Here is a 21,650-nt window from a genome sequence, read left to right as displayed (position 1 = left end):
AGGCTCTGCCTGCCCTTTCCTGGTCTTCTTTTTCTTGCCAGACCCCGTGTGAGACCCCACTGGGCCACCATGTTGGCTGAGCTCTGCTTCCAGCACGGAGGAGTCTTCCAAAGCCATCAGTGGCTGAAGCGGCAGGAGCCCATTGGCCTCCTAAGGAAAGAGGAACGGAGAACAGCATCATGGAAGACTTATCATTTCATATTTCTAAAAGCACTATCCTACAGCATACTGTGCACTTAAAAGCCAGCCCAAAGAAAAGACAAATGCCGATGGATACCAGAAAGAAAACAGCAAGAACAGCAACAAGTTGTGGAGAAATCCAAGGCGAATCAAAATGAAAAAACAGGGTGGTGGGGAGGGAGCGAGGGCTAAAGAGTGTTTTATTATGAAGGGAAGAACAACAGGAAGCTGAGTGCATGTGAGCGTCACCTGCGGAATTTCTCCCTGTTTTGCAGTCAAAGACAAAGGAGCCTCCATCCACTAAAAAAAAAGTTGGTAACTTATTTAAATGCATACCTACAATAATAATAGAGATCTACAACTCACCGAGATGACTTTCAACAATATTTTTTCTAATGACCTGCTAAGATCGTGGATGAGAAATATTTTTTGCAGATATTGTCAAATGCCAACACTGCATTTGGCCCTGCTGATTCCACTGCTGATTCCACTCCAGGCTTTCCAGGGCTGATTAAAGATACATGTTTTGGTGCCGGATGTCTTTGTAGGGCACAGCAAAGCGTATCTGAGCCTCCTTTTTAAAAAGGAAACTCCAACCGTTAATTCAAGCTTGCAAAACGTGGGGTTTGACGAAGCCCTGCTGCAGGAACATTACGAAATACTTCACATGCCAGTTGCCCTGCAGAGACCAGCGCTGGTCTCACTCCCTGCTGGGATGGCTTGCAAGGATTCAGTTTCTGTAGGATAGGCTTGAGATGTGCTGAAGCTCTCCATGGCAACCAGCTCTAACAATTGAAGACCCACCTCTTCCCTCTGCTGGGTTACCTAGGATGGGTTTCATGTTGCTTTTTAAAGGCACAGGTTCGTGTTTGTGAGTCCCATCCACATGGATGCACCAACACACATTTGTGCAGATACATGCAACTGCAAAAAACACTGGCAAGAAGCAAAGGCTGTCTAATGGTCACCCTCTTCCCAGCAGCAGGAAAGACCATTAGCCACTGACTGAAGCCCACCTCTACCGTAATCCAAGCCTCAGGGCTCGTAAATGAAATAGTCAGGTATTCTTTCCCTGTTTAGACCACCTGCATTTCCCTCCCTTTCCTTTGTTGTCTCCCCTGTGTTGAATTATGGATTGTAAGCCTCCTGGGAAAGGGTCCTGTACCCTTAAGCTCTGTAAAATGCTGCGTACACCAATGGCCTGATATAGAAATAAATAATCCAGTACATTTATAATCCAGGAACTGAGAATAAAACTGCCAGTATCACACTGCCTTTATACAAGTCCATGGTGTAACCACACTTAGAATATTGTGTGCAGTTATACAAAGGCTTCAAGAAAAGCAGACCAAATATCCGTGTATTTATCCACTTGCAAGTTGTGTCTATATCACACCTGTTCAAAAGTTGATAATGTTATTAAATCCTCAATCCATTGCATTATGGGAGGTGTGGATTTGTCCTTCCAATGCGATAGTGTAAGTCTTTTGGCTGTCATAACCCCCTCCCCCTTTTATGAACAGTACACATGATGGAAATCGACAATAATTCTATATAATGATGCATGGTGCAGAGAATGTGGACAGGGAGACATTTTTCTCCCTCTCTCAAAATACTAAACCCAGTGGGGTCACATCCCATGAAGCTGATGGGTGGGAGAATCGGGAGAGATAAAAGGAAGGACTTCTTCACACAGTGCAGAGTTAAACTATGGAACTCACTACCACAGGATGTAGTGACGGCCACCAATTTGGATTACCATAAATTCCTTAGTCCTGTACGGCTAAGTGCAACCTCCAGTATCCGAGCCAGTAAGCCTGCGTGCACCAGTTGCTGGGGAACATGGGCGGGAGGGTGCTGTTGCGCCGTGTCCTGCTTTGTGGGTCCCCGGCTGGCTGGCCGGTCGCTGTGTGAACAGAGCTGCTCTGGACGGAGCCTCGGCTCTTCCGACGGGGCTGTGAGCGCCGCCGCCCCCGCCAGGCTGCCCCACCTGCGGGCCATGGGCTCGTGCGCCCCGCCCCGCCCCGCCGGCAGCCCAAGGAAACTACAGCGCCCGGCATCCTCCGCGGCGGCGTCCAGCTGGGCGAGGGGAGGCGGCGGGAGATTCAAACCTCCGCGGCAGATCCCAGCTGGAGGAGCGGCAGGAAGGCGGCATGGAGCGCCCCGCGGATGGCGGCTGTAAGTCCCGGGCCGCGGCTCTCCTGCCCGTGGGGCAAGGAGCAGGCGGGTCTGGTCAGAGGGCCCTGAGTCGGGCGGGGAGCCCCGCCACATAGAATCATAGAATAGCAGAGCTGGAAGGGGCCTCTAAGGCCATCGAGTCCCACCCCCTGCTCAGTGCAGGAATCCACCCTAAAGCATCCCTGACAGATGCTTGTCCCGCTGCCTCTTGAAGGCCTCTCGTGTGGGAGAGCCCACCACCTCCCTAGGTAACAGCATCGTGGGGAAGGAACGGGCCAGCCTGCAGGGTGGCCGCCTTGGTCACGCCCTGCCCCCCCCCTCTTCCCACCCCGCGGCACTCCCCCCCCACCTCTGCTGACGGGCAGCAGCAGCCGCCCCCTCCTCCGAGCATGCAGCCCAGGCAGCGTGAAACCTGCGCGCGCAGGAGGCAGGTAGTCGGAGCTAGGGTGACCCTATGAAAAGGAGGACAGGGCTCCTGCATCTTTAACAGTTGCAGAGAAAAGGGAATTTCAGCAGGTGTCATTTGTATATATGGGGAACCTGGTGAAATCCCCTCTTCATCACAACAGTTAAAGCTGCAGGAGCTATGCTAGAGTGACCAGATTCTGCAGCTTGAACTGTTGTGATGAAGAGGGAATTTCACCAGGTTCTCCATATATGCAAATGACACCTGCTGAAATTCCCTTTTCAATACAACTGTCAAAGATACAGGGGCCCTGTCCTCCTCTTCATAGGGTCAGCCTAAGTCGGAGGCAGAGAGTGGTGGGGCTGGGCTGCTCCCAAGACCCCGAGGGGCGCCCCTCCAGCCTGCGACACCCTGGGCCTGCTCAGAGCACTCGGGGGCTGGAGGTGCCCCGTGTGGTGTGCTTCGCTGAGCCCCTCGCACTCACTCGCCCCAGTCTGCAGCAGGGTGGCTTGCGGTGTTGCGGGCGACAGCAGGGCTTGTGGTTAGTGCAAACCCCAGAGAACCACGGTTCCCCGCAAAACACGGGCCCTAACCATGGGCCCAGTATCCATTGGCCTCGGATTTAACGGGATTGACAAAGAGAGCAATAATCTGCATAACCTTCCACCTTCTCTGATGGGAAGCTCAATGGCAGGTGTGTTTATGCAGAACTGAAGATGCCCAGGGACTCTGCCGCCTTCATGTGCGCTTGTGAATGCATACAAAGAAGTGGTGGCCGTTCTCCATTGGGAGCTCCGTCACTGCATCAATAGAAATGTGGGCTTGTTTCCCCGGAGCCTGGCAGCTCCTCAGAGTGGACCTGGTTTCCAAGCCTCTTTCGTGGGGTCTGGTGAGCAACGCGCCTTTCCAAAGGCAGGTGGCGGATCTTAACTTGACAACACAGATATGGGAAGATGCTCCTTGCCTATGAAAGACATTTCTGGTGCTGGGGATGCTGGGAGAGGCGAACAGCAGGGGGCCCTTCATGCCTCACCTGGCAGCTTCTCGGAGGCAATGAGGGACTGCACCGCCTCCCGTATCAGAGGCAGTTAGCCTGTATACACCAGTTGCTGGGGAACATGGGTGGGAGGGCGCTGTGGCACTGTTGCTTGTGGTTCCCTGGTCGACAGCCGATTGGCCACTCTGGGAACGGAGTGCTGGACTAGATGGACCTTTGGTCTGATCCAGCACGGCTCCTCCTCTTATGTTCTTATGACTGCTGGCCACTGTCTGCAGCAGAACGCGTGGCTAACTGGACATTTGATTAGACTCAGTGAGGCAATTCTTCCACCCTTATGTATCCACCATCATGTGGCTGGCTGCAAAACAGTTTTCTGTTGGCTTTCTTTTCCTGTGAGTAATGCAGCCAGGGGCAGGCGGGTGGGGGGAACCCTACAATGGATCTGTTTACTTCAGGCAAAAGAGACCGTTGGGGACAGAGGGATCCTGGGAAATCACACGGCTGTTCTGGCAGCGGTGCAAGGAGACTGGAGTCAGTGAGTCATCGCCTTGAGTTCTGCTTTTCAAAGGCTGCTTCTCGCTCCCATGGTGGAGGAATATTTCTTGCCATTTGGGCCTGTGCTTCCTTCATACATAAACAGAAGAAAGGCATCGTGGCTAAATTATCAGCTAGATGAGGATGGAGTAGGCCCAGGTACAAATCCCTATTTGGCCAGGAAGCTCCTTGGGCCTTTTCCCAGCCCGATCTACCTCCCAGGGTTGTTGTGGGGAGAAAGTAAGAGGGCAGGAGGACCTCATAGTCCACCACAAGCTCCTTGGAGGAGGTTGGGATTGAAGTAAGCACCTGTGGGAAAGCTCCTTGGCCTCAAATCTTTCCTTGGAGTAATGTAACCCATCCTGTAAATTGGTAGCGCTGTATCAATACTAATATCCTGAGTGAAAGCACCCAAAGAAACTCGAGGCCAAGACGAAAATGTTGGCCCAGTGTGCAAAACCTGTGGACTGCATGTGGAACCGTCAGGGCAGAATCCGGGGCCATATTCAGTGTCTAGGATTTACATTCCTCTTTTAATACTTGGTTCTGGCTTGAACCCACCCATCCACCCCCCGCCCCACAGGGAAACCTGAGACCCCAATTTGGATGTCTGGGTAGCTGTCCCCACCCACGTACACACCTGAGATGATCAAACCAGAGTATTTATTCAAATTAATGAAGTGCAACAACAGCAAAATAGCACAGGCAAAATCACAATGATATCTCCCATTTTTCCCAAATGTGGTTGTGGCAGTAAGTTTTGGTCTACGATTAACCTGAAGATGCCAGCTGTGAGCTGTTATGCCTCACTTTCTCTGCCAAGGTGCAAAAAATTAAGTGTGCTGAAATAAGCGGAACCACTAAGTGGCAGCAGCAGCAGCCTCCGGTAATTCCTTAAAAAAAGAATTCTTTGCTGTACAGATCTTAATAGTTTAACAACTCATAGAATTTCTTAACCATTTCTTGTCCTTACACTTTTAGTCTTAATACTTTAAAAAGGAGAGGTCTCATTCTAAGTACCAAGTTTCCTAATCAGTACTGAATAGGCTATTCAACAGGTACTGGTGAGCTTCTAAGAAGCTCCCGTATTCTAAAACCAGCATGTTTTTATACCTTTTTATGGTAGAAATAACCTCATAACTAATATTATCAACTGTCCCATAAATTAGGGCTCACTGTCTTAATTATTTCATTGTTATTACACTTTCTAAAATATGGGAATATCAAAGTTTAACACCTTTCATGCTAGATAAGATCAATTTTGAATCACTCTGTCTCAATAGCATTGCTTTCGTTCATTTCCCCAGATGAGCGCCTTACAGCAGATGAAATGGATGAGAAACGGCGTCAGAACATCGCCTACCAGTACCTGTGTCATCTAGAGGAAGCCAAGCGGTGAGCCTGCAATGGCTGTTGCGGCGTGAGGGACCAGGAGGGCCTCTGGACTGCAGCTTCCCAGGCTCCCCTGCTTCAGGGTTGGGCAGCCATGTGGTGGGGGCGCACTTTGGTGCCTTGCACAACAGCAAGGCTTAAGATTCAGGCTTGTCAGGAGAGGGACAATTCAGAGATCCCGGGTTGGATGTCATGCTAAACACTAGCGGTGGAAGTAGCCGCAGTCCAAATTCCAGCCATTTTGCTGATAAACTAGGCACGCAGGGAGGGCTCGCCCTCTTTCCCAACAGGATTGGCGGCTGTTTGGCTGGCTCTTGGGAGCCCAATTCTGCTAGGATAGGATTTCTGTGGCCAGCCACATCCGGGCTGAGTGTTGCCCATCTCTGTGCTGAACAAGCCACAGAGTCCCTGTTTAGCCACTGCCACGGGCAGGTGGAGCGAGAGGGAGCAGCGCGCGCCAGCATGGTTGCTTGTTCAGTCAGCCAGAATTCCAAGAAGTCCTGGCTTACCAGGGCGCCTGAAAGTGGCCTTTCTGTAAGCCTTCAGAGTGGCGGCCCGTGGACGGCAGTGGCCTTCCCTGGTCATCCCACCTTAAAAAGGGATGTTGTAGAACAGACGACAAATCCTCTTTCGGCCCGAGGCTTGCATTTGGTGTTGGAGAAATTCTCAGCAGCTGCATTCTGGGGTGGGGGAGGGGGACCTTTTGGGGAACCGTGACAGGCTGGATTGAGATTCCAGGCCTCAGTTTCCCTGCCGCTGTCGTAAAGCTGCAAAAGGCAGTCCAAATGGAGACCCTTCCTGACAAAGAAAGGCTAAGATGTTTGGTGCTTTATCATTTAGAAAAAAGGCAACCAAGGAGCCCCCAATAAGACAGCATCCCCCAACCTGGCGCCCTTCAGATGTGTTTGACTACAACTCTCATCCAGCCGCTGCTTGTGGAAGATGAGAGTTGCCATCTGACACTTCAGGAGGGTGCTGGGTTGGGGGAGGCTGTGATAAAGCAGCTGGGTTTTTCTCCCTCTCCCAGAACTAGATGGTTTAATATGTTTTATTGCTGCCTTTTGCCCTGAGAGGCGGCCGAGGAATGTTTTAAATCAATCGATAAACAATGGAACTTTGTGTCCCTCCATGGCTGTGATGGGCAGCAGATTCAGGATGGGTGAAAGGGATGGAAGCGGATCCTTCCACAGTGCGCATGGATGCCCTTAAAGGGGGACGAGGCAGTGGCACGAGGGAGGAGGAGGAGGAGGAGAGGTCCATCGGTGCCCCTTGGCCCTCGTGCAGTTGCTGGGAGCAGGGTGGGTAAGCGGCAGGGGCTGCCGTCGGCCAAGCGCCCTGCTTGTGAGGGTCCCAGGAGGGCATCTGGCTGGCCCCAGTGGCAGGCTGGGTGCCAGGCGAGAAGGGGCATGCTCCAATCCGTTGGGGCCCATCTCTCGCTGCGACTTGGGAGGATTGGGGTGGGCCTCCCCCCAGTGCCTGTGGAAGTCACGGAAGCCTGAATGTGGCCCATCGAGAGGAGCGCCAGCCCTCCGTCCCCTTTGTCTCTGCGTGTTCCAGCTGGATGGAGGCCTGCCTGAGGGAGGACCTGGTCTCGCCGACGGAGCTGGAGGAGAGTCTGCGGAACGGCGTCATCCTGGCCAAGCTTGGGCACTTCTTCGCACCAGACGTATGTCCCTTGAGGAAGATCTATGATCTCGATCAGGCCCGGTTCAAGGTGAGTGCCTGGCGGTCGGGCCCTCACACAGCCTTCCTCCACCTGGGGCCCAACGGAGGTGTTGGACTGCAAGTCCCATCGCTCCCAGGCAGCATGGCCATTGGGAGTTGCAGTCTGCATCTGCAGGGGCCCAGGCTGGGGACGGCTGATGCAGGGAGCTCTGAGTTCCTCCTCCCTCTCCCCTCCCCCTGGTCCTCCTGATGGTATCCCATCAGCCATTGCTTCAAAAAAACAATCCCAGTGGCTCTCCGAGAGCAACACTCAGTCCTTTCGCTGCTCTTGCTAGAGAACTCAGTAGCCAATGGGAAAAGTCAACACAACACAACGGAGAACTCCACGGAGCCTGCCACACAACAGCTGTGCAGGGACTCCTCTGCACAGCATGGATCTTCTGCATGGAGTGTTTTCCAAAGAAACTCCACTGCTGCGTGGAGTTTTCCCACCAGACAACACATTTCTCAACGATGGTGTAAAAACTGCACCGTGGAGTTCTAAAACCAGCGTTGAGAAATGTGTTGTCTGAACTGAGCCTCTGTTTGATAGCTTGCCTTGGTTATCCATGCACTAGTGATGTGCAGGCTGGACTACTGTAATGTAGTGTATGTGGGGCTGCCTTTGGAGACAGTCTGGAAACCTCAGCTGGTGCAGCCCAAGTATCGGTGAGAGCAAGGCGGTCAGATCACTTCAGCCTAACTGCACCATGTGCACCGGCTACTGGCATGTTTCTGAGCCCAATTTTAAGTGCTGATTTTTACCTTTAAAGCTTTAAATAGTTTGGGTCTGAGTTACTTGAAGGCCCACTGCCACCCACACCAGCCTGCCCACTCTTCAAGGACAGCAACAGAAGCTCTATTCACTTGTCCACCAATTAGGTTGGTTACTCCGAGGGAGAGGCCTTTTCTGTAGTGGCCCCATACCTCCAGAATGGGTTCTCAGCAGGGTTTGCCAGGCCCACGGCTGGAAGTTTTTAGGAAGTCCCTGAAGAATGACTTGTTTTCTCTGGCTTTCTTCTGAGTATGTTTTATTGGACTGTTCTCCGTTTTTTAGCTGCAATTGTTGTTTTAGAATTTAATACTGTTTAGGCCAGTGTTTGTTGATTTTGTTTTTGCTGTTCTGTCCTTGGATTTACTGTGTGGGACTTCATTGTGTAAGCCACTTTGGGAGGGCCGTTGCCCTGCAAGGCAACCTAGAAAGAATAAAAACATAAACAAATTTTGGGTTTGATCCGGAGCGTGCAGTTTTTCGCTGGCTTTGGTAGCCAAGTCAACACTTGTGATTGCCGGGATCCTCCGCCTTGCCTCTTGTTGTGCCTCCATGTCACAAAGAGGCCATCCCGTGCTCCTCTCCCCGGGGGGGGGGGGGGGGGCTGGCCTTGTTCGGTCCTGCCTGCCAAGGATCTCCGGACAGCACCGACTCCAGTTCTGGAGCAAAACGCTCTCAGCAGGGCCTTGTCTGAGTGGGTCCACTTCCTCCTTTCCACTGGCATCACTGCCTGTTCACGTGCCCTTGTCCTCTGGGCCCCGTTCACCTTGTGAAATGCCCTCAACCAAGAGGCCCGCCTGGCCTTTCAGTCCTTTGCTTTTAAATGTGCGGGGGTTTTGTTTTTGTTTTTATCTTTACACAGCTGCTGTCTCTTACTCTGATTTTTACTTTGGCTTAATGCTTTATCGTGCATCATTTTCAGCACCATTTAACGTTTGTGAACTACCCAGAACTAGCTGTTGGGTGGAACAGGAATGTAGAAAATAAAATAAAAAATTACCCAAGAGGTGAGTGCAGGGCTTGAGGATGATACCGCTCCGTCTCCTCGCTCTGTTTATTGGTTGTGTGCTTTGTTGTCTGCTGGAGAGGGGTTCTCCAGCAGTGAAGGCAAGGAGGCGGCGCAGCAGGGCCAGGAGGTTCTGGGGCTCAGCCGCGGGGACCCTACAGGGCTGTGGGCCATGACCGGTGCCCCACAGCGCCAGCTCCTGTTGCCGGCCTTCTCACCAGATGCCACGCAGCCCCCTCCCCGCTCGGCAGCTCTGAGGCTGGGGCTGACCATGTTCTCGGGGAGCACCCTTGTGCATAGGGAACGTGGGCTTGGATTCGAATGCTGTGCTAGCTGGAGCCCTTCTTTCCCATCCTTTCTGTTTTTAAGGCGTGTGGGCTGCACTTCCGTCACACGGACAACATCAACCGATGGCGAGACGCTATGAGCCGCGTCGGATTACCCACGGTAACCCCTCCCTCTCCCACCCTGTCTGTGAGCCTGGAGAGAGCTCCTCAGAGGCTTTGACTTGGGGGTTTCTCGTGCTCTCAATAGATCTTTCATCCGGAGACAACGGACATCTACGACAAGAAGAACATGCCCCGGGTGGTTTACTGCATCCATGCTTTAAGGTGAGAGGAGAAGGGGGGCAGCGGGGGGGAGGCACCTTTCAGAAACGGGGTTTTTTTGGGTGGCACTAGGCAACGTATTACCAAGGTGGCAAGCTCCTTTCATGGGTCAGCCCATGATCCTGGCACTCCTGGCCTAAAGAGCTACTGCCCCCTTCCGCTTTTATGCCATGCTAGATTACTCCCACTTCAACGACCCCAATAAATATCCCTACTATAAGACTTCTCTTCCAACAGCGATGTTGGAAGAGCTCTGGGAGGAGGGAAAAGGATTGTGTCCCAAGTCAGATTTTTCTTTTTGCCTTGAAGGCTTTTCCTAGATGGTATGTTTTGGCTGTTAATTTTGCCTGTGCAACTCTTTGAGTTCCCTAATGGCTGAGAGAGAGAGAGAGATTTATCTATGTATCAGCTGGCATTTTATTCATCTACTTAAAATATTTCTATGCCACCTTTATTGAAAAAAAACAATGTGCAGTTTACAAATACATCAAAAAACAAAAATCATAGACAAATTAAAGACATAGTAAAATCTTAAACAGACTTAAACATAGTGGTTGTCAGTTTGGGTGCAGGAAAAATATTTAAGGCAGCCTTGCAAATGGAGTCCCCCCAAAGCTACTAGTCCACAAGAAACTCCTTCCTCCATGAATACTAATGTCAGTCATTTCTGGTACATCAGCAGCTGGGGTAGGGTGGGGTGGGGGGGGACAGATGCCGATTCTACTCCCATTTGTAAACTGCTATTGCTGTCTTCACCATGGATGTGTAGCTCTTTACAAGCCTGATCCAGGAGGCCTGTGCATGTCTACAAACAACTCCACACTCTCCTCTTAATTTTTTAATGTCTCCCCTCCTAGTTTATACCTGTTCAAACTTGGGTTGGCTCCCCAGATCCAGGATTTGTATGGGAAAGTCAACTTCACAGGTAAGGCCCTCCCAGAAGGAGAATTGAGGGTTTCTTTTGTTAACACTTGAACAGTTTGTGAATATTGTGGTGCGTGTGTGCGCGTGCTTCATTGGGCAGTTCAACAGGAATCCAGATTTGAATGTTTAAGTACCCAGTCCCTGGCGTCTCAACTTAAACAGATCTTGGGAGCAGGCTTGGAAGAGACTCTCTGCCTGACAGAACAGTCCTATGCAAGTTTACTCAGAAGTAAGTCCTGTGGAGTTCAATGGGACTTGGGGCGTTGGAAGCCCTGTATTTTTCATTCATTTGTGCATTTATTATATTTCTATATTGCCGCATAGTCAAAGCTTTCTGAGTGGTTCACTATTATTATTATTATTATTATTATTATTATTATTATTATTAATTTCTATACCACTTTAATAAAACCCACCAAGGCAGTTTACAGACATTACATAAAAAACGTAGCAGCATGCATTCAAAATTGGCAGGCTGCTGGATGGAACATCTGGTTAGTGAGGTATAATTTTTTGTAGGCTGCTGCCCCCCATCTCCCTGCCCCCTCCCATCTCTAGGCTGCTGGACTACAGAATAACCTGGCAGGCAGAGCTAGATGGGGCAAACTATCCCCCCACCTCACCCCCGCTGTTCACGCAAGCAGGTCTCCGTGCTACCAGCCAGGTCAACATGTTCATCCCAAATCAAATCCCAAATCCCAACAACTGACTGGGCATTCAAAAGTAGGCCTTAGTTTGCAACATGAGAGGAGGGGAGGACAGCCACCACCCTACTTTCCTGTCCTGGAACGGCCAGGCTGGAATCTACCCCCATGCCTCCCCTGCTGGTAATTACCTGAATGGCTGCTCTCAAACACTTTCCATTTTCCCAGTCTCCAAAACATCTTCAAGGCCCAACCTCTTCCTAGAGTTCAAAATTAAAAAGACCCAGGCAGTGCAACCTTCCAGTTAAAATTTCCTATGCCCTCACATCACCTGCATGTATACACACACACACAGGCTGTGTTCAGACAACACAATAGTCAACAGTAGGGTAATAATCAACTCAACAGTTGTTTATGTAGGCGGGACTCATCACACAACATGATCATAATCAACCATAGTGTGGATTAGGATCAGCGTTGAGTTGACCATTTGTCCACTCTGAGTTGACCCACTCATCCCCCGCCTTCTCTCCCCCCTCAGTCCTCTCGCTAGGATCCTGTCTGCTGTTGCTGTGGAAAATCTATCCTGTCAGCTGGACTAGAGCGGCAGCCACTGCTTTGACTGCTTTTGCACTGTGAATTTGTGGCTGACGACGTAACCAACAGTGTCCTCCACACAGCATGATAACCAATGGTGGTTCAAATAGCCAACTCTATACAGCATTAAAAAACTCCCTCCTCACAACGCAATAACCCATGGTGGGTTAAATAACCAACCGTCGATTTTTTAAACCACCATTGGTTATTGTGTTGTCTGAACCCAGACACAGAGTAAAAAACAGCAACCCACACAACAACAGGCTAGGATTCCGTGCCCTTGGCCTCCAGGTCCCCTAAGGGTTTGCACAGGGCCATCCTCCTTAGGTAGTGGCCCCTGATCGTGAGCTCAGTGTCCCAGGGCAGCGTCTCTTATAGTGCCAGGCTCAGCACTGGACCAGTGAGGTTGGGGCAGCTGGCAAAGTGCTCCCTAGAGAATCCTTGGGCTTCTCTAGGGAGCAGGAAGCTCTCTGGCAGCAAGATCTACTCATGAGCAAGGTGCCAGGCAAACAGAGGCGTGAGCAGATGGCAAGAGCCCACTGCCTATCAATCCCTGGGCAGCTGATCTTGCTTCCTTCCCTTGGGTAATTTATACCCAACTTGCCAAAAATTAAAAGTAAATTATGTCCAGGGCTGTCTCCTCTTACAGCTATAAATTATAATGAAGAATTAGACAATGGCCAGTTGGGAAATATAGGATTAGCGGAGGAAGCTGATTTAACAGAGTTAAGGAAGGCATAGTGGGAGGGGTGGATAAAGTCATCAAGGCCAATTAGGCATCCGAAATGTTCAACCCCCTTTGTTTCAGCATGCCCAAATGAATCAGGCAATCAATTATGGTAGAAATACAGTTTTTTGAGGGACTGCTCTGAGTTTGAGAATGTGATCCTCTCTCAGAATTCAAAAGGGTAAGCAGCTGTATGTATAATGAAAATTGAGATAGTAGAGGATCACTCTCAAGTTAGATGGGAATTAGATCTCTAGAAGGATTTCTTTAGTAGTATGGAAATTGATTTGGAAAGCTGTACTTGCTATGACTCTGATTATGTTCAGGAGACATGCTAAGCCATGGTGATTAAACATTTGGAGCTAAACGTTATGGCTGAGCATGTCATGTGAACCATTCCTAACCATGGTGGCTACATAACCACAGGTTAAACATACTAACCATTTCCTGCAAAAGGGTTAGTGGCTTAGTGTGTCGTCTGAATAGGCCCTGTGTGTTCAAGTGTTAAAGAGAGCTTCTACAAGTTGATTTGTACATAAACTGTCCAAGATTAAATAAAATCTATCTGGGAGTGAGTGATAAATGCTGACAACACAATTCAAGGAAAATGTGTTCATCGTGTTTTTCTATCATGGTCCGGATCTTGGTCTTGAAGAAAATTAAGAATATAACAGGCTATGATTTACATTAGACCCAGTGGTGTTATTATTTTGTTATCTTAAGGCATGTAGAATATATAGAGCTAATAATGTATTTATTATCTCCCAATGGGTCTTCTATATATGAATGGATAATAGAATGTGGGCTCTCCTACACTAGAGGCCTTCAAGAGGCAGCTGGACAAGCATCTGTCAGGGATGCGTTAGGGTGGATTCCTGCATTGAGCAGGGGGTTGGACTTGATGGTCTTATAGGCCCCTTCCAACTCTACTATTCTATGATTCTATGTGAGATATTTCATCTCTATACCGCCGAATAGCTGAGGCTCTGAGCGATTTATGACAATTCATAAATAAACAAAACCACAGCGTAAAAACATATATAAAATTTAAAACAATTGAGACAGCTAAAACAGTTTTAATTAAATACTAGACCTGATTAATTGACTGGCATAAATTCCCCATCATATCCCTCTAAATGCCATTAAATGCTTGGGAGTGGAGGGCAATCTTAACCCGGCACTGAAAAGAGGACAGTGTTGGTGCCAGGCAGGCCTGAGAGGGGGGTGCTCATCCCACAGTCGGGGGGGGGGGCACCACTGAGAAGGCCCTCTCTCTTGTCCCCACCTTCCGAGCCTCCCTTGGAGAAATCACTTGGGCGGGGACTAGACGTTGATCGTAGTATCCCGGTATGTTCAGGTTGGACAAGGCATTCCATCAAGCATTGCAATCCTGAGCCGGATATGGCATGTAAGGTGAAATTTCCAAATATGGCAAGAGTTAGGGAACATAGCAGGATAAGAGGTTTATGTTGTTGTTTATTCGTTCAGTCGCTTCCGACTCTTCGTGACTTCATGGACCAGCCCACGCCAAAGCTTTCTGTCGGCCGTCGCCACCCCTAGCTCCCCCAAGGTCAAGTCTGTCACCTCCAGAATATCATCCATCCATCTTGCCCTTGGTCGGCCCCTCTTCCTTTTGCCTTCCACTCTCCCTAGCATCAGCCGAAACTCCATGCTTATTATTGGGTGAAATTTAAGGTGTAGATAAGGTAGCACTTTCCCCTTCAAAGACAAGAGACTTATTTTCTAGTTGTTTGTAGTACTTTACATAGACTTGGATATTTCTTTGAAGGAGATGATGAATATTATTCTATATGCATGCCTAAAATAATAAAGGAAGTCGTCATGCCTATCCCAGCCAACAATTCAGCCTGATATGGGGAATGTTTGGTTGCTCTGAGTTTGGCAAGAGCACATTCCTTGCTCAGGACGATTAAGGAAGGGATTGAAAATCAAACTGCCGGCATCATCATGCCCTTGTCCAAATCTATGCCACAGTCACACTTGGGATACAGCGTACAGTTCCGGTTGCTTCGTCTAAAAAAGATATTTTGGGGAGAAGGTCTGTAGCTGAGTGGAAGAGCGCCTGTTCTGCAAGCAGATGGCCCCAGGATGAATCTCTGGCCTTTCCAGGGACAGCTGGGGGAAATGACTCTGCAAGAGCCCGGGGAGCTGCTACCAAGTCAGCGTGGTGTTGACAATACTGACCTAGACTTGGGATAAAGGAAGCCAGATTCCAGCTGGACATCAGGAAAAACTTCCTGACTGTTAGAGCAGTACGACAATAGAACCAGTGACCTAGGGAGGTTGTGGGCTCTCCCACACTAGAGGCATTCAAGAGGCAGCTGGACAACCCTCTGTCAGGGATGCTTTAGGGTGGATTCCTGCATTGAGCAGGGGGTTGGACTCGATGGCCTTGTAGGCCCCTTCCAACTCTGCTATTCTATGATTCTATAAGGCAGCTTCTGACATTCTGTTGCAGAGCTGCAGGTGGTGCAGAGAAGGCAAACTGCACCTTCAAGCATTGGCACCTTTGCTGCACTGAAAGGCTATGTTTGGGGCGGGGAGTGGGGGGGACAGGCAAGTTACAGCCGCCTTCCGCACCCTGGTGACCTCCCGCTCTACTGGAGGAGGGCAACTCCCCAAATCCCCAGCCAGCTTAGCTTGGGGAAGGCCCTGATGGAAGGTTGCACACTTACACGTTGCACTGAAAGTGGATAGAAAGAAGCTTTCGTCCCTTTCCTAGAATGCTTGGCAAACGAATGGAAGTCCTTCTTCACGCCACACGTTCTGCTGTTGTCAGGGATAGATAAGGCACTGCTGTGGGGTCTTGTATTCCCTTTTAGCTAAGATTTAATTAGGAGGCGTCTTAAAGACTTTGGGCCTGTTCAGCCTCTGGAACGTCCGAATCCGTGTGAGCTGATTTCTGTCAGTGCTTTCAGAGCAGTGGGGGGTGGAGAGTGGCCCTACTCCCCACAGGCACCTGCTTCTATGGCCTTGACCTTGGCAGAGAAGCTGTCTGGGAGAACTTACTGGAGTTCTGGCTTGCAGAATCACAGAAACATAGAATAGCAGAGTTGGAAGGGGCCTATAATAAGGCCATCGAATCCAACCCCCTGCTCAATGCAGGAATCCACCCTAAAGCATCCCTGACAGATGGCTGTCCAGCTGCCTCTTGAAGGCCTCTAGTGTGGGAGAGGCCACAACCTCCCTAGGTAACTGATTCCATTGTCGTACTGCTCTAACAGTCAGGAAGTTTTTCCTGATGTCCAGCTGGAATCTGGTTTCCTTTAACTTGAGCCCGTTATTCCGTGTCCTGCACTCTGGGAGGATCGAGAAGAGATCCTGGCCCTCCTCTGTGTGACAACCTTTCAAGTATTTGAAGAGTGCTATCATGTCTCCCCTCCATCTTCTCTTCTCCAGGCTGAACAGGCCCAGTTCTTTCAGTCTCTCTTCATAGGGCTTTGTTTCCAGACCCCTGATCATCCTGGTTGCCCTCCTCTGAACACGCTCCAGCTTGTCTGCGTCCTTCTTGAATTGTGGAGCCCAGAACTGGACGCAATACTCTAGATGAGGCCTAACCAGGGCCGAATACAGAGGAACCAGTACCTCACGTGATTTGGAAGCTATAGTTCTATTAATGCAGCCCAAAATAGCATTTGCCTTTCTTGCAGCCATATCGCACTGTTGGCTCATATTCAGCTTGCAATCTACAACAATTCCAAGATCCTTCTCGTTTGTAGTATTGCTGAGCCAAGTATCCCCCATCTTGTAACTGTGCCTTTGGTTTCTATTCCCTAAATGTAGAACTTGGCATTTATCCCTATTAAATTTCATTCTGTTGTTTTCAGCCCAGCACTCCAGCCTATCAAGATCACTTTGAAGTTTGTTTCTGTCTTCCAGGGTATTAGCTATCCCACCCAATTTTGTGTCATCTGCAAATTTGATCAGCGTTCCCTGCACCTCCTCGTCCAAATCATTAATAAAAATGTTGAAGAGCACTGGGCCCAGGACTGAGCCCTGCGGCACCCCACTCGTTGCCTCTCCCCAGTTTGAGAAGGTTCCATTGATAAGTACTCTTTGAGTCCGATTCTGTAGCCAACTGTGAATCCACCTAATAGTTGTTCCATCTAGCCCACTTTTAGGTAGTTTGTTAATCAGAATGTCATGGGGCACTTTGTCAAAAGCTTTGCTGAAGTCAAGATATATGACGTCCACAGCGTTCCCACAGTCCACAAGGGAGGTTACCTTATCAAAGGTTTGCCCAGATTGATGCGTCGTCTTGGTGGGCTGAGCAGTGCCGCTTTCTTTGGACAGGGGCATTGCTGAAAGGACCAAAGCCATCCAGACTACTTCTAATTAAATGTTAGCTAAAAAAAACCACCTTCAAGACCCCACTGCAGTGCCCTAACTATCCCTGGCAGCTGTCCCAAGATGCTCCAACGGCCTCAGGCTTGGGCTGTCTGTGGACGAGAGGCAGACCAGGGAATGGAGGAGCATCGCTGGCCCCAAGAGCTCCACGGGACCTCTGTGCTCAGAGCCCGTGGGGGAGTGGGAGAGTTCTCAATCACGGCTGGAAATCATCCCTTGGCGAGACCTTTTCTCACTGCCTGTTCCCTTCTAGATGAAGAAATAAACCATATGAAATGTGAGCTGGAGAAATACGGCCTGCAGCTTCCATCATTCAGCAAGATTGGTGGGATCCTTGCTAACGAGCTCTCAGTGGATGAGGCTTCAGGTATGCAGCTCTGAGGAGGAGGAGGGTGGTGGTGCATCAACGGCTCTTCATGTGGACCAATGGCACCTCCATGCGCAGAGGCAATATACCTCTGCACTCCAGGTGCTGGGAGCAAGCAGCAAGGGAGAGCAGTCGCCTTCATCCCTACTTGTAGGATTCCCAGAGGCATCTGGGCTGTCCACTGTTGGAGACGGGATGCTGGGGAGAGCGGGCCTTTGTCTGTTCTCACCCTCCGCCAGAAATGGCATCAGGCAAATTTCTCCCCCTCCCCCACTACTCAATAGACAACCAACAGGGGAGAAGAGGGTTTATTATGATGCTAATAAAGGTATGATGCAAAAAGGAGCTGCCTTAGCTTTGGCATTAGAATAATCACATTTTAAGGCTTCCGTGTTTGCTGTTGCCCTCTCCCTGGGTATGGCGGTGGCTGCTCTGTTATGGCAAGATAGTTAAACCTCGGGGTGTTTCGTCTAGAGCTGGTGGGTTACAGCTTTCCTCAGGGGCAGGTTCTAATGAGGAATGTGGCCCCCTGTCTCCCGGGGGGGGTGTCCGTGTGAAGCCCCCATCTCCCTGGGGGGATCCATGTTGGCCCCTGCCCCCCCCCCCCCCGTGCTGCTGTTGACCCTTCTTACTGCCCGCTTCTAGTCCATGCAGCCATCCTGGCCATCAACAAAGCGGTGGAGACGGGGATCGTGGCGCAAACCCTGGTGGCCTTGCGCAACCCCAACGCCATGCTGTCCAACCTCCGGGAGCGTCTTGGGGCTGTCTACCAGGAGGTGCTCCACCAGGCCAAGGTGGAGAAAGCCCAAAACGCCAGGAACCGAGTAAGCAGGAATGCCTGGTTGCGGGTGGGGAGGGAGAGCACGAGGGGGGTGCTGTCTTTCTCACCCCAGGCAATACCCTTGCCCGTAGGTGAAGGTGGCCTCAGCTATTATTATTATTGTTATCATCATCATCATCATCATCCCTCCTTTTGCCCAATACTGGGCCTCAAGGCAGCCTAAGGTTGATAAATTCTGGCTGGCCAAATCAGTGCTTCCCAGGGTCCCTGTCCAGCCCTTGAAAGGCAGGCTGTCTTGTCTCTGACGTAGCGCCCGGTGCCTCTGAGGCCCACTGCAACAGTGAGGGGGCAGGCCTTGTCTCTGGCGTCATATGGCACTTCGGAGGTGCCTAGGGCTCCTCTGAGCAGCAGCGTGACTATGGGGCTGCCCCCATCTCCTCCTCAGCCTTACACTTGGGGTGGAGGTGGGGGGTTCAGAAGTTCACCCGAAGCTGTGAGACACCAGTGGCACACCCAGCTGTGGACCCTTGTCATTGAAAGTGGGAGCAATTCATGCTGACTGTGTGTGTGTGCGTGTGTTTGAGTGGGCTCCGTGGATTATCTCTCCACATGATTCTTCATGCAATTGGAAGTGGATGGGACCGTGAGAAAGAAAACCCTGCCATTGTGGATGACTCTGTGCGATCTCCCTGTCTCTCTCTCTCTCTCTCTCCCCCCCACCAGCACCTGCAAGAAGTTCCTGGCGGTGAAGACATTTACAACCAGTGTCTGACCCAGGCTGAGATTCAAGGCAGCATCAACAAGGTGAACGGTAAGCAGAGCGGTGGCCCTGCGTACTGCTCATGGCAGCGCCTTCAGGGGCAGAAAAGGTCCCGGGCTCCGTCTAGGCGCTGTGCCTATCAGGGTCTGCCCTGACCATAGCTAAGAACCCAGACCAAGGACTGAGCTTCCGACATGTCCAACAGGCAAAGCACGGCTTACCTGGAGATGCTGCCAGGCCAGGCGTGGGACCGGGGCTCTCCTGCAGGCAGAGCCTTGCGTTCTACCACTGACTGGTGGCTCTGAGAGAGAGAGAGAGAGAGAGAGAGAGAGAGTAGCAAAAGAGAATTGGCCACCTTGAGGCCCAGCATTGGGCAAAAGGCAGGATACAAATAAGTGTAATAATAATAATTTCCCTGTTGGATCCATAACCACCCCTCATGACTACTCTTTTTAAAAAAAAATGCAGAGAAAGGTGCTCTAGAGTCGGTGGATGATGCCCTCGAAGAACAGGACCCCCAGGGCTTGTTCTGCGCCTTGCAGGATCCTGCCCTGGCCTTGAGGAACCTGCGGCGAGAGAATGCAGACTGGTACCTGGATCAGCTGAGTACTGACCGGGAGCAGAAAGCGCTGGTAAGTCATAGCGGGCGAGGCGAAGCTCACTTGTGGATCAGGGCCACATGTCGCTCGCTTCTGCCCCTGGAATTAATGGGGCCGGGAAATTCCCAGTGCTCCCATTTCATAGAATCATAGAATAGCAGAGTTGGAAGGGGCCTACAAGGCCATCGAGTCCAACCCCCTGCTCAGTGCAGGAATCCACCCTAAAGCATTCCTGACAGAGGGTTGTCCAGCTGCCTCTTGAAGGCCTCTAGTGTGGGAGAGCCCACAACCTCCCTAGGTAACTGATTCCACCGTCGCACTACTCTAACAGTCAGGAAGTTTTTTAGCAAGGACAGGCCAAGGGGCCTGATGCAAACAGCTCTTCTCAGCCCTACATAAGCCCTGCGCCCAAAAGGATTAAATTTCTGCACCTGGACAACGTTTGCATCAGGTACCTTATTTTGCATAATTTATTCTAGATCACGGAGTCAGAGGGCAGAGTAAGGAGTTGAGCAGGACAGTAGAATTGTGCCCACAACCCTCTGGTGCCCGCCCCCCCCCCCCCGAGCTAAAGGGTGAGATATAAATGCTGCAAGCAATCAAATCACAGAGGCTAGGAATGTGTGTATGTGTGTGTGAGAGAGAGAATTTTAAATGGAAGCTGAGCTTCTCAGGATGCAAAATCCTTTACCCAACCTTTCATCCAAAGACGTTTCTGCAAAACGTGCACAAGACGCAGACTCTCTAAGAACCTGCCCTGAGCCTCCCTTGTTTTGGTGGTTCTTGCCAGCAATTATGCTCGGATGTGACGTTTTCTTTGTTTGCTTCCCTTCCTCCTGGGGCTCGTGTCTGTTCTCCTGAAGAGTCCCCTCTTTGGGACTTTTGAGTCGGAGATCAACAGCTGTGGTCCGCTTGGGACAAGCCTTCCCCAGCCTGGCACCCTCCAGATGTGTTTGACTACATCTCCCATTTTCCCCAGGTAGTATGGATGATGGGCACCAGGTTGGGGAAGGCTGATTTTGACTTCATCTACACCAAGCAGGATGTTGCACTATGAAAGCGGTCTATAAGAGGCAGGAGCCAGGCTACGGCTTCATAGCGGCATTGAGGTGCACTGGCAACTGTTGGGGCCCGTTGACACAGACCATGTGCCGCTTTCATACCGCTAGATCCTGCTTGGTGTAGGTTAGGCCCTAGAAAGCTGCAGGAGGCTGATTGAGAAGGATCCCAAAAGTTACACGTTACCTTTACTAGGACCAACTAAAACGTCACAAGGAAATGAGTTCCCAAAACCCTTCATCATGCTGGATCTCGAGCAAGAACAGAACAAGAAGGGCTGCCGGGGACGGGGACGGACACTCCAGATCTGCAGTTCACATGTTTTCGGATGGAATGGGGCAAATATCATACAGATTTAATTGGGGTTGGGGCTACTGTAAGCCAAATCTGGCCTCCTGAAGCAGACAAGCCTCCTTGCTGGATGTTGGGAGGCGGAGTGCCAAGTGTTCTGTGTGCTCACTGAGCCTAGAAGGGGCTGGGAGGAAAAATGAAAACCAAGCGGTAGGGTGGGTCTGCTCAAAATGGCTGGTGGGCTCTGCTTGCATCAGCCTTCCATGTGATAACTAAACAGCTGCAGTGAGTTCCACCGGCCAATCGTGGTCTTCTCAGACCTTCTTGTTAACTTGCTGTGCTCATTCCTCTTTCTCCTCCCTTCGTTCAGGAGCTGGGCTACATCGACTTGCTCGAGCAAGAGGAAATCCAAGCTGGACTTTTTGCGGCCAACGAGAGAGGAGATCAAGAACGTGCCGGTGAGTGGGGTTGAACCTGGTGCTTGGAAGCCCCAAGCTGCCGTGGCCCCTCGATGCCTGGGCTGCCTCTTTAGAGCCCTTCTCTGGAGTTGCTCTTGTGAGTCGTGTCCCCAGAGGCCTTGCTCTCCGCCTCTCGGGTGTGAGCACGAGGCAGTGCGGTGGTGTGTTCCTGGGTCACCCCGGGTTCCTGGTGCCGGACGACACGCTTGTGCTGCTGGATGTCTGGCTGCCATGCCAGTGAAGGGCTCACCGTTAATGCCCTGATGTGAGACTAATGGGATGAGTGTTACCTGGG

General features: G+C 50.7%; 1 protein-coding gene across 1 annotated transcript in view; it reads left to right on the top strand.

The window, feature by feature from the left end:
• Positions 1 to 5,610: 5,610 nt before the first annotated feature.
• IQGAP3 (IQ motif containing GTPase activating protein 3) overlaps positions 5,611 to 21,650 on the top strand; it is a 49,595-nt gene continuing 33,555 nt past the window's right edge. The window contains exons 1-10 of the mRNA XM_063145911.1: positions 5,611 to 5,693; positions 7,248 to 7,404; positions 9,542 to 9,619; positions 9,707 to 9,783; positions 10,638 to 10,705; positions 17,294 to 17,407; positions 18,053 to 18,231; positions 18,912 to 18,999; positions 19,417 to 19,580; positions 21,268 to 21,355. Of these exons, the coding sequence (XP_063001981.1) occupies positions 5,629 to 5,693; positions 7,248 to 7,404; positions 9,542 to 9,619; positions 9,707 to 9,783; positions 10,638 to 10,705; positions 17,294 to 17,407; positions 18,053 to 18,231; positions 18,912 to 18,999; positions 19,417 to 19,580; positions 21,268 to 21,355 (1,078 nt within the window). The 5' untranslated portion in view covers positions 5,611 to 5,628. The remainder of the gene's footprint in view (positions 5,694 to 7,247; positions 7,405 to 9,541; positions 9,620 to 9,706; positions 9,784 to 10,637; positions 10,706 to 17,293; positions 17,408 to 18,052; positions 18,232 to 18,911; positions 19,000 to 19,416; positions 19,581 to 21,267; positions 21,356 to 21,650) is intronic.

Source organism: Elgaria multicarinata, chromosome 21 (genome assembly GCF_023053635.1).
Source record: "Elgaria multicarinata webbii isolate HBS135686 ecotype San Diego chromosome 21, rElgMul1.1.pri, whole genome shotgun sequence".
In the NCBI taxonomy this organism is placed as follows: Eukaryota; Metazoa; Chordata; class Lepidosauria; order Squamata; family Anguidae; genus Elgaria; species Elgaria multicarinata.
This window is presented reverse-complemented; position numbering and strand designations above follow the sequence as displayed.